The sequence below is a fragment of the Lycium ferocissimum genome, chromosome 9 (assembly GCF_029784015.1).
Source record: "Lycium ferocissimum isolate CSIRO_LF1 chromosome 9, AGI_CSIRO_Lferr_CH_V1, whole genome shotgun sequence".
Classification (NCBI taxonomy): Eukaryota; Viridiplantae; Streptophyta; class Magnoliopsida; order Solanales; family Solanaceae; genus Lycium; species Lycium ferocissimum.
Window position 1 is genome coordinate 10,848,859 of NC_081350.1, and position 12,079 is coordinate 10,860,937.

Consider the following 12,079-nt stretch of genomic DNA (forward strand, 5'->3'; position numbering starts at 1 on the left):
GCCGAGTAGGCACTTATATGTGCACCTAGACATGTTTCTTTCTTTACCGAGCCGTGTTGTAGGCGGCAGGCACGTAGCCGTGCATTGCCAACGATAGTTTGACTGCGTATATGATGTTATGATGATGAGCTCACCCTACGCAGGGATTTATTATTGTTATATGATATGAAACATATATGCCTCCATTTGTGTGAGGAATGATTTTATGGGCATGCATTTACATCTATATCATGATTATGGTCGCCCTCAATGGCCTCGTTCAGAGTTTCAGGTTGTCTCTACATCTTTTCGCAAGTTATTTGTATCTCTTATGCTTATGTTACGTTTATGCTTATTGCTTTACATACTCGGTACATATTTCGACCGACGCATTTTTTTGCTAGCCGTGATCATATACTATATACGATAGATGTATTGTTGTACCTTATCAAGGATACCAAAGTTCATAAAGAATGATGTTCGCACTATATCTCGAGTTGCCGGTCGTATATATATATATATATATATATATATATATATATATATATATATATATATATATATATATACGTAGTATATATTGAATACGTAAAAAAAATGTACCGCTTGATGCATATTAATGCTATCAAGGCTTACAAACTATGTGGTGTACGGGTATTGTGTTTGGCCTTGTATATTAAAAGGTTGTCTTTCTTTGTTATGGCCTTGTTGGCCCTTTGTATATATATATATGTGTTGTTGGGCCTAAAATGTCATAAATTGTTATGATATACTTCTTACTATTGTTATTAAAGAATGCCTAAAAAATCGGCCTATGATTCACGTTATAGAGTTTAGATATCACAGTTGGTTCGCTCGGCCCTTCGGGTGCCGAGTGTCGGCCACACCCCCAAGATTGGGGTGTGACAGAGTGTTTGTTTGATGAATATCCTATCAAAAGAACAAGGAACAAAGGAATTGTAATGAATTATGTATAAAAATGAGTGAAAAGATATAATGCCTTTAAAGAATAAAAGATTTGTAAATGGACGGCCAAATATTTACCTAGCGTCAAAAATGTGGATTTAACTTAACTAAAATGTGCATTAGTGTATACAAAAAAAAAATATAAAATAAAGGATGAACTAGTATTTTTGCCTAAACGCCAAAAGTGTGAATTTAATTAACTAAGTGTTTATACCAAGTCAATTTAATCTATTTATGAAAGTATTGACGGCCTAAGTCTTGCCTAGAGCGAATTGCAAATTTTAAGTTAAACAGACGAGGCGACAAGTAAATAAATATATCGGCCAGTCATTACAAAAATAAAGTTTCCACTGTACTACGAGTTTATGTTTTGTACAGTTATAACGAACTCGGAAAGTAAATACAAATAGTGATTCGGGTTCCTTCTGAGCGTCGTCTTCGAGATATATCTCCCGGTACCTATATGAACACTTCGTAAAAAATGTTTGTAAGAGAATAAATAACTATCGAATGAATTAAAGAAATAATAAATAAACTTAAAATAAAAACCAGTCTTTTGTGCAGGGAAGGCCTTGGAAATCCGATGGAAATTTCTTCATCGACCAAAAGTGTAATATTTGTAATAAATAACAAGATGAAAGGAAAAGTATTAGTTAAAATAATTTGAAAAGGTCAAAAAGTAAGGTATGTGACATAAAGTCGTTAAAAAGTGATTTGATAAAGATTCTTTAAAAAAGTAATGTGACCAAAGTCCTAGAAATAGTAGTTTGACAAAAAGTTATTAAAAAGGTGATTTGACATAAAGTTTTTTGAAAAAGTGATTTGACAAAAGAATGATGAAGATTGATTTGACCCTAGGATTAGTGTAATGTATGTAATGTAAAAATGTATAGGTGAATGATGTATGTAAAAAAAACATAAGAATAAAAATGAAAATATAGGTAAATATAAATATGATGTATAACCAATGCAGAGAAAATGCAAATAGCAAAATGTATAGAAAAAAAATAGGCATGTAGTGTGATGGTATTGACAAAAGTGTAAAGAAAATGCTTGACAACGTATACGTATTGAAAATAAATAAAGAGAGACAATATAGCAAAATATAAAGATAACGCATGAAAAATGTGGAGACAAGAAGTGCATTCCTTCTAATGAAAAGTTTTTTCTTTCTTTTCTTAGTAGTTAAGTAATGTAAATATGTACATGTATATGTATATAACGTATGTGTATAAAAAATATATAAAAGAATAGATAGATGTAAGATAATATAAAGGAAAAGTGTGGGTCAAAGTGTAAGGAATAGGTATGTAAAATATAAAGAAAAATTTATAGAGAATATAAAAATATAGAAACAATATATGAAGAAATATAAAGACACAATTTATATAAATAAATGTAAAAATAATATAGTTAAATAAATATAAAGGCAATGTATATAAAAAAAAAATATAAAGACAATGCAAGTAAATAAATGTAAAGACAATATATATGAATAAGTAAATAAGCAATGTATGAATGAAATATAAAGACAATTAAAAAAAATATAGAAAGAGGAAGAAAGTGCTAGCCTTGTCTTCCTATAGAAAGAAAATCTAGAGAGTGTAGAGAGAAGTAAAATGTGTGTGAGGTAGTGTGCAAATGATGAAAAAAAAATATGAAGACCCATCTCCTTTATTTATAATACAAAATGACCCCTTGTTTTGTCCAAAAAATAAAGGACTACCCCACATTGTCCCCTTAATGCTACATTAGGTCTTTAGGTTATTGTCCAATGGGGATTTCACCCTTCTAACCAATGTATAAAAATCTATTAACTAATGGATGAACAACCCAACTCATCACTTCAAATGTCACCTTTTTAAAAAGTGGCAAGACCTTGACTTGATCGAATTCTTGCTCTGCGTTTAAGAATTAATTGCTCTGATTTTCTCTACACTGATGGAATGCACTAAAATATAGTTAACTAATACATGTATAAATAATAATGTAAGTATAAAATATAAATATTAATGTATAAGATACAAAAATGTTCTGCTATAAAATAAAGAAATAATTATTAATTGCACAAAATGGTAGTAATACGTTGTACATGTGCAAAAATAATGATTCTTAAAAATGTCAATAAATTGATAAAATTCCTAAACTAAGGATAATTATCGATAAATTATCGAAAAATGCAAAAATATGTAAAAATGTTATTTCGTGCTCTTTAACGAATCAGGGCCCCCCGAAACATTAATTTTAAGCACGGCGAGCCAAAATTAGGTGTCAACAAACATAACATCCCAAGAAACAAAAACCTTTCTAGTAGTCAAATCAAGTACCTTGTATCCCTTTTGATGTTGTGGATGCCCTAGGAAAATGCATTTGGTTGCTCTAGGATCAAACTTTCCTCTTCCATGACTTAAAGTTGAAGCATAACATAAGCATCCAAATGCTCTTAGTGACTGATAGGATGGTTGTGTCTTAAATATAACTGCAAAGGGTGTTTTCCCATTCAAAACCCTTGAAGGCAACAAATTGATCAAATGAGTGGTTGTAAGTATGCATTCTCCTCAATACGAATTAGGAACCTTTGATTGAAAAAATAGTGCTCTTGCTAATTTCAAATGATGCCTATGTTTCCTCTCCACCACCCCATTTTGTCGTGGGGTGGCTACACAGCTCCTTTGATGGATGATTCCTTATTTAGTCAAAAAAATAGCCTTTTGTGAACCTCTTCCCAACTCCAATGCATTATCTGACCAAATGCATTTTACTTTCATGTTAAACTGTCTTTCTACCATGGATAAGAAGGACTTTAAAACAGTAAAGGAATTGCTCTTAGTTGTTAGCAGAAATGTCCAAGTCCCTCTACTAAATCCATCAACTATTGTTAGAAAGTACTTGTACCCATTGTATGTAGAATGTTTGTATGGACCCCATGTATCAATATGAATCAAATCAAAAATTCTTTTACTCTTTATTTCACTAATAGGAAAGGGGACCTGGTTTGCTTGGCTTGAGGACATACATGACAAATAAAATTAGAATCTGAATTGGGCTTAATAAAATTGAACTTTTCCATTACTGAGTAAGGCAAATTCCCAAGTCTGATGTGCCACAGACTTACATTATCTAGAACTGGAAAAGAAACTGAACTAGGAACAACATTGGAATTTCTTCCTTTTGGAATTGAAACTACATTTTGCTTAGAAGGAAAACTAGACTTAGGCACATTTGGTTGTAGTAGATATAATCCATCCTTAGCTTCACCAAAAACTTCTACGCTCTTCATAGAAAGGTCCTGCAAAAAACACCCACTAAGAGTGAATAATAGATTGCAACTAATCTGATGACACAATTTGTTCACTGAAAGTAAAATATACTTAAAAACTAGCACATGAAGGACATTTGTAAGAGTGAGAATAGGAAGAATGGTAACATTTCCCCTGTGTGTCACAGTAACCTTAAAAGAATTAGGCAAAGTTATATGTAGGGGTACAGGAAGAGGACTTAGGGAAGTGAAAGAAATGAGATCAAAACACGTGTGCTCTGATGCACTTGAATCAATGATCCAGGTGCTAGAGTTAAAAACATGGTACCAGCAACAGCATTAGCATTTATGTCAGTTGAATTTACTGGTTGGAGATTTTTTATCTGCTTAAAAAGCTGTCCTAACTCTGATATCTGTTCCTTACTGAAATGTTGAAAAGTGTGTCCTGATCCTTCTCAAATCTGAGAAACATTTTATGGTGGTACCTCTGTCATTGCTACTGCATTTCCCTTAACTGTAGCATTGTAATTCTTTCCCTTGGTAAATTCAATTCATCTAGGTATCCATGGAGTTTATGATAATCATCTATTGTATGGCCCACTCTCAAACAATGTGTGCAACTCACATTTGGATTGAACTAGTTCTTTTTCCCTTTGGACTTCCACTGTGTGTTTCCAAACTTTTGTGGGTAGTTTGTTCCACTCAGTTTTTGTGGGAAATTTTTAGATCTTTGAGGTGTGTTAATGTTCCTGGAAAATTGATTTGTAGATGTTTGAAAATTATTTCTTCCTTGGTTTGAGACCATGAAAGAAGCTGAATCTGAAAAACTTTGCCCATTTGCATATATTTCCCTTTGACTTTCATCTTAAACAACAAGGAGTATGCATGATCCATTCCAGGTAGAGGATTCAACATCAAAATATTTCCTCTAGCCTGTCCATAAGTATCATTTAGTCCCATTAAGAACTGCATTAACCTCTAATCTTGTAGAGATTTAGATAACTTGAGTTTCCCTTCACAAACACAGGTACAAGTGCACATAATATCTGAATTTAAAGAATCTAGCTCATCCCAAAGTCTCTTAAGTTTTGTGAATTACCCGGAGATATAAGAGTTACCTTGCACTAAACCATTAATTTCCTTTTGCAGGAACTTAGCACCATTTGATTTCCCAAATCTGTGCTCTAGACTATTCCAAAGCTCTTTAGCAGATTTGGAGTAAATCACACTGTCCTTTATCTCCTTGGACAGAGAATTTAGTAACTAGGTTGTTACCATGTCATTACAGCAGCTCCACTGTTCATATTCTGTGGAGTTTACATCTGGTGGTTTGCAAGACCCATTATTGAAACCAAGCTTTTTCTTGGCTGAAAGAGCTATCAAAATGGACCTCTTCCATACTAGGAAACCTTTACATTCAAACACTGTGTTGAAAAGGTTCATTCCAGGAGAATTAGATGCATGAAGATAGTAAGGGTGAGAAGGGTTAAGGGTGACCGCATTGCTATTTTCTACAAGAATCACAAAGAATCGGGTTTTCGGATGACGTAGACTCCTATCATGGTTGTTTGATTGTAGACACACGTAAAATTGTATTTGATTTTAACAATAGATCGAGCTTACTGCTCTGATACCATGTAAGAAATATGAGAAAGGGTTTGGAAAATTTTCTATTTAATCTTTATTCATCCTCCATGCCTGTATATATACATGTATTTGTACAAAGGGATAAAAGAAAATATATCAGTTGTACACTTGTCTCTCATCTACACTATCTATCCTAATCAAAATAACAACTTTGATTACTTTCTATGCCTGATCACGTCTTTTATACCGTGATTATTATCCATCAGGATCTACCGACAATTAATCCATCTAAATAAACATGAATGGTCGGATGTCTTCCACTTGTCGCTTATTTGAATAAAAGTAAAGTTGGAAACTATGGTCAAACAGACCAAACTCAAATTATGTCTGAAACTCTATCAATTCTATCTTCTTCTCCATTTTCTTTCTCTCTCGACTTGATAGAAGCTCCCATAGATGTAGATGATGAAGATAAATGGTGCTTCTTATCTTTATGATTACGAGCAAACCGACTAGGTCACATAGTGCGTCTTCTTCACAGAAGCTACTCGTAGCCAATACCATGTTTGATAGCTGATTAAGAAAAAAGTTATTCATGTATTAAACCAGCATAGCTCATAAATATATTTGCTAGGATTTATTTAGTTGTTTTGTTTGATTTCAGAATTTGCTTATCATTTTTCAATCTCACATAAACCAAACAGATATAAGTCACAAGTTAACTTATGAATTATTTTACGCTATGTGAAAAATGAAGTTATGATACACTATTAGTTATATGGATAAAATTACTGAAATAGCAAATTTAACCTCTATAAACCTAAATTCAAATGCTTTCCTTTTCTAAAGGAACTATCTATAGGCAACTGATCTCAGTAGAGCAAGACTGCAAATGCTGATCTGCTCACTGGCTAGGCTCTTCTCTTGTCGATCAATTATAGACAAATTATATACGCAAGTATATTTATTTCTATACTATAGAAAAAGCATCCAGGAAATAATATACATATTAGCTTGTTGGAGGCAGGCCTCTTTACCCTTAACCAAAGGCTAGAAGAGGAGGAACATAATATACGTATCCATTACCTGCATACTCTAACCAACAACTAAACAACCCCTGAAAAGTTAATGAGCACCATACAATGCTCAAGCCGATAAGCATGACACAATTATCATTTAACCATAATTAAACAATAAGCTCGTATGTAAGAAAAGCATGGTATGTGCTATTAATGGAAAGAATTGTCAATTGTATGATTCTGCAATACAGAAACTTATTACTAGCTCCGTTGAGAATCGCATGGAGCTCAAACCTATACAAGTTACAACAAAAAATCAAAAGAATACTAAACACATCATTGCATCTGAACCATTCAAAAGACATTATTATACATGAACATGAATACTCTCAGTCGTCATTCCTCTGGACTAACTAAGAAATCTAACGGAAAAAGAAAAAAGCTGTTAACTTGCATTACTTGTTAACAATATATACTGATGCTCTACAAGAGATTTCCTCAAAGCTTTCATGAAAGGAGATCTGCATCTTAACCTGAAAAATAAACCAAACGAAAAGGAAATATTAATTCTGCACTTCACTTTTCCCACACAAACTAGTACAATTATACATTAACAGAGGATATAAAATAGCAAAAAATAGCTTTAGGCCTCCACGACTCTGCCATCCCTGCTACAGAAAAGAAATTATAAGTACAAGATATCAACTAAACATATTTGAAAGCAGTAACTCAACCAATATGCATTATGTATACTCAATATAGGATACTGGGATAGTGCAAGGAGGCCAGAAGAAGAACAAGAGTTCCTCTTTTTAGAGATTGGACCTAAATAAAACCAATTTGATCTACAAGGTCTTCTAATTCCTCACCCCATTCAGTTGTTTCTGCAACAAGATCTTCAACTTCCACGTCAACTTCAGGTCGATCACCCACCAGTACTTCCTCTGCTCGATCCCCCGATATAAGATCTTCACTCAGCAACTCTTCCCATATATTCTCAGCCGCCAGTTCTATATCAGTTCCACTTGCTGTCACAACAGAAGCCGACCCCACATTGCTGCTCGATTCATTGTCCAATGCAGCAGAGAAAAACGTTTCGATATCCGTCCCAATATTTGGCTGATCACTTCCTATGGCAACTGATACAACATCTTGAAGGTTCTCAGTACTGGGGTTCATTGTCAATCTCCTCTTTTGTCCAACTTCAATGCGTTGTTTATCTTTTCTCTGCACATGTTTGTCCAAGTACTGCTGGAGAAAAGTGGGATTACTGAAAACCTTGGCTAGGAAACTCATCATCTGTTCTTGTTTCCTCTCCGTGCTTTCGATTTTTTCTCCCATTGCAATGATCTGATTTCTAGTACTCTGCTGTTGCTGCCTAAGTTTAACTATTTCAGTCATCAACACATTTTTATCACGCTTTAATCTTTCAAGCTCCTCTTCCATTCCATAATAACCTAATTCAATGCAAGGGCCTGATCCTTGTTGGTTCATGCTTTGACCAACATTCCTCCTCCTCTTTATGGTCTTCAAAAGATGCTTTTGTCCTCCAAGAAAACCTTCATTTGCAAATTCCCATCTATCAGGATCCACCTTTCTAAAACCCTGCATTTTTCATCAAGTTAGGTCAATAAAATTTATAGCAAACTACAAGAAAGTTCTGCTCAGATAACCAATATTGGAACAGAAGAAACAACCACCTAACTTGCTTCTTTCTTCGAGTATTCATCGTACAACCATCAAACACAAGCAGTAGAACTCATCAGAATCACCAACCATCTGCGCGGTGACTAGCTGAACTTCTACCTAAGCTAATGGATAAAAATATATATATCAAAGTCATTCAAAGCAGGATAACACTGTGCACTCAGCACAACCAAATTCCCAACAAATCAATAAACAGAAAATAACATCTTTTTCTTGAGTGTTAAATTTGAATAATCACTTGTTGAAATGCAGATGATCACTTTTACTGCTTATAAAGCAGGGTCCATAAGAAAATCACTAATTCATTTCAAAACAATAGAGAAATTAGAATTTAAAACCATTAGAGTTGATGTTCAGCCATATCATTCCCAGTTAAAATACCATTTAAGTATTCTATAACCGACAACCAAAATTTGCAAGTCTCATTGACCATCATAGGTGGAGCTAAAATTTCAGAATTTAGGGCAGCCCTTAAATCAAACTGGAAAAATTCAACCATTTCAAATGACAAGAAACAGTAACCAATGGATCACCAAGTTAGTCTTTTCCAAGATAACAAAAGATCCCAATTCAGCAAAGATACATGTTCTTGAAACAAAATTAGCTATTCAAACTTCCCACAAAATTGATCACCACCAACACATCACTCTTAGTATAATGCACAATAAGAGTTGATTTCTCATATAGCCACTTAACTAATAGTTATTAAGAAAATTGGTATCAAGAAGAAAAGTTATTTCGTGAGATAATAACTATTAGTTGAGTGATCAACTGAAAAATCAACCCTGCACAATAAAACTCCTAAAAGTCTAAATTGAGCTATTTAGAAAATCAAAACGATAATCAAGACTTATGAGAAATAAAAAGATAATACTTACATATGTGTTAAGCTGTCGAATGAAGCTGGAGAAATTACTGTGCTTGAAAAACCTAGGCAGCAATGTAGTGGAGAACTTATGAGAATCCCAAACAATAAAACTATTCCTTGCTTTACTCCAAGAAATCACTTCATCAGTTGAAGGATCTTCCACCATTTCATAAGTCTTACTTAGAAATGGTGGTGGACCAACATCATGCAACCCTTCCATAGGCAACACCGTTGTGGCAATTCCATCTTCTTCAACCTTAACTCTCACTCCTTCTTCCATTCTTTTTTTTCCTTTTCTTTTTTCCACTTCTTGATCAGTTGCTAATTATAATTAAGATGGTTCTTGTGAGAAGTTTTATGATGTGAGGTTTTTGTGGGGATTAAGGAAAGAGAGAGTGTGAGTTGAGTGATATAAAAATGGGAGGTGGAGTAGAAAGTTCTAGAGAAAAACAGATGGAAGAAGAAAGAGAAGTATTGTGGAAAATATCTTGTGTTAGAAATTTAGAAGGAATTACTCTTAGTTGGCTTTGGAAGTTTCTGACATTTTTAACAGTTGTTTTAGACAAGTGTTTTTGTCTAAGGATAATGTGTTAAAGATAAAGTCTAGAAGCTTCTCAAGAATTCTTGTGATTTGCCCTCTCCCAACTTCAATGGGCTATAAGTTTCCTGTCCTAACATGTTAATTGGGTTGGGTCGACCAATTTAATTTTCATTGGGCTCATCCCCCATTTTAGACCCATGATCAGTTTTCCTTTTTTTTTTTTTTGGGCTAATGTTGAACCAACTAATTTTAGTGGACTTTGGGTTCTTTTGAGGGAGAGATTTGTGCAAGTAGGATAATTTGAGGCTACTATTTATATTTCATTCTCATTTAAGAATGTTTTGTAAAAATAGTCTTGGCGTTACATAATTGGAAGAATTAAAAAAATGAGTTTGCTCAATTATTCACAAATACTGTCGGATAACATTAACTTAGAATCTTAGATGCTACTGAATTGGTCATAAATTTAGTCGGACAGGCAAATCTTGCCTATGTTATTCAAACAGTTACAAGATTTACTAAGCCCCACAAGTTGGTAGCATCTTCATATACCTATCTTATAAAATAAGTTCACAAGTTGTTATGAGTACTATCTTCATTCCATCTATTTTGTTAAATTGTTCACATGTTTTGTTGGATGGGCAAATTTTACCTGTATTGCTCAATTGTTCACAAGTTTTTTGCAACGAGCTATATCTGATACTATCTTCATTCAACATATCGATCTTATTAAGTTGTTCGCAAATTTTGCCGAACGGGTTACACTTGTTACTATCTTCATTCGACCTATCTTATTACATTATTTACAAACTTTGTCGGATGAGCAAATCTTGCAGTGGTGCTCAATTGTTTATTTCTCTAATTAAATTATTTTCGATTCTTTAAAGTATATATGGTGCATAGATATTGACTTATTTATGTACACAAACAATGTTGCTACTAATCTATGTATTTAACTAGTTATTACAAATCTTATATCACGAAAATATGGACCTTTAACAAAGCAAAGCAGAGATATAAGGTGAAAACATTTTCTTTTAGCCTAAACAATAATCGAAGTGACATAAAGCAAGTTCTTTTAGCCTAAAAGTAATCGAAGCGACATTCGAGGATAAATGTCATATAAGGGGAGGAGGAGAATATAACACCCTAGAATTTTTTTGCTTAGTATTACGTCTTCTCTCAAGCTCTAAGTTGGGCATAGGGGTGTTCAAAAAGTGGTGAAGATGTATAACACCTAAATCTTATGTTTGGAAGGTTGTATGGATGTTTCAATAAGAAAGAGGTAATTTGGAACAAGTTGAAAATATTTAAGGGAAGAAAACGACCTTAACTGCATATATCCTAAATTCAAACAATTATATCTACTTGTGTATAAGAAATTAAGCTATGAGATATATATCAAATTAAATCCCATGAAACCCCATTTATAACACTTCACGGCATTTGTCATTTGTTTTTTCTATAAAGAGTTATGAGCATTTTATTGAAGGTTGTCAGAGAATCTTTCTGGTCACGATGGCACCGAGTTGCGGTGGGGAGAGCTGTGGGAGCACGGAACACCACCCTGGCACAAGTCAATTTGAGCACATTTTGACCATAGAACTGGAAAACATGCTATAAGTACAAGACAGTCGCAAAGAGAGAAAAGTTATTCTTTGTCACAACATTTTGAGCGCTTTTGAGGAGAAAATCAGGTAAGGTTCTAAACTACTCCCCAAGGTAATATCCTTATCACGAATTCATAAAAATAAGAGATTACTAACTCCTAAAATTAGTTTTCCACCAAAGAATCAAAGAGTTCTTCAAAATCCTAAAACCTAGGGTTTGCGGAGACTTCCTTCAAGGTGAGTTTTTGTTACTTCCTAATATCAAAGTTAGTAACTTTTGATGGATTGTGACTAGATATTATACAGTATGTGAGAATTGAGGGTGGGAAGTGATGGCAATCCATTAGTGGCTATACATAAACTTGAAGGAAAAGATGAGTTGAATAAGATTGTTTTAATTAGTTAATGGTATTAAACTCCATAAATTTGTAGATTATGGAGCATTGACTACGAGGATTGTTGAAGAGGAACTTGAACATCCGATTAGAGGTAAATTGAGATTACTTCTCTAAGTCGAGACGATTAGAATGTGCATACCAAGTG

At 33.7% G+C, this 12,079-nt stretch overlaps 1 protein-coding gene and 1 long non-coding RNA gene across 5 annotated transcripts in view; one reads left to right on the forward strand and one right to left on the reverse strand.

The window, feature by feature from the left end:
- Positions 1–5,969, forward strand: part of LOC132029617 (uncharacterized) — a 28,585-nt gene extending 22,616 nt beyond the window's left edge. Inside the window, exon 2 of the long non-coding RNA XR_009407880.1 lies at positions 5,354–5,969. This is a non-coding gene — a long non-coding RNA (uncharacterized LOC132029617). The remainder of the gene's footprint in view (positions 1–5,353) is intronic.
- A 1,307-nt stretch (positions 5,970–7,276) lies between these two features.
- Positions 7,277–9,901, reverse strand: LOC132029618 (heat shock factor protein HSF30). Of its 4 annotated transcripts, none has more exons than XM_059418902.1 (4): positions 9,396–9,536; positions 8,516–8,621; positions 7,680–8,415; positions 7,277–7,478 (listed from the first exon to the last, which is right to left on the reverse strand). In XM_059418902.1, exons 2-4 carry the CDS (start codon positions 8,537–8,539, stop codon positions 7,414–7,416), a joined length of 825 nt encoding a protein of 274 aa, XP_059274885.1. In that variant the 5' UTR covers positions 8,540–8,621; positions 9,396–9,536; the 3' UTR covers positions 7,277–7,413. The 4 variants fall into 4 exon arrangements, with proteins under 4 accessions (XP_059274885.1, XP_059274886.1, XP_059274883.1 ...); XM_059418903.1 differs by having other exon boundaries at positions 8,516–8,616; positions 9,396–9,522; XM_059418900.1 differs by lacking the exon at positions 8,516–8,621 and having other exon boundaries at positions 9,396–9,901.
- Between the last annotated feature and the right edge of the window lie 2,178 nt (positions 9,902–12,079).

Excerpts from the sequence above, each read along its gene's own strand:
- LOC132029618 (XM_059418900.1), bottom strand. The coding sequence starts at position 9,665 with ATGGAAGAAGGAGTGAGAGTTAAGGTTGAAGAAGATGGAATTGCCACA. Across the intron at positions 8,416-9,395 it reads TTCGACAGCTTAACACATAT|GGTTTTAGAAAGGTGGATCC; the intron begins GTAAGTATTATC and ends TGAAAAATGCAG. Across the intron at positions 7,479-7,679 it reads TGCAGAAACAACTGAATGGG|GGATGGCAGAGTCGTGGAGG; the intron begins GTGAGGAATTAG and ends TTTCTGTAGCAG.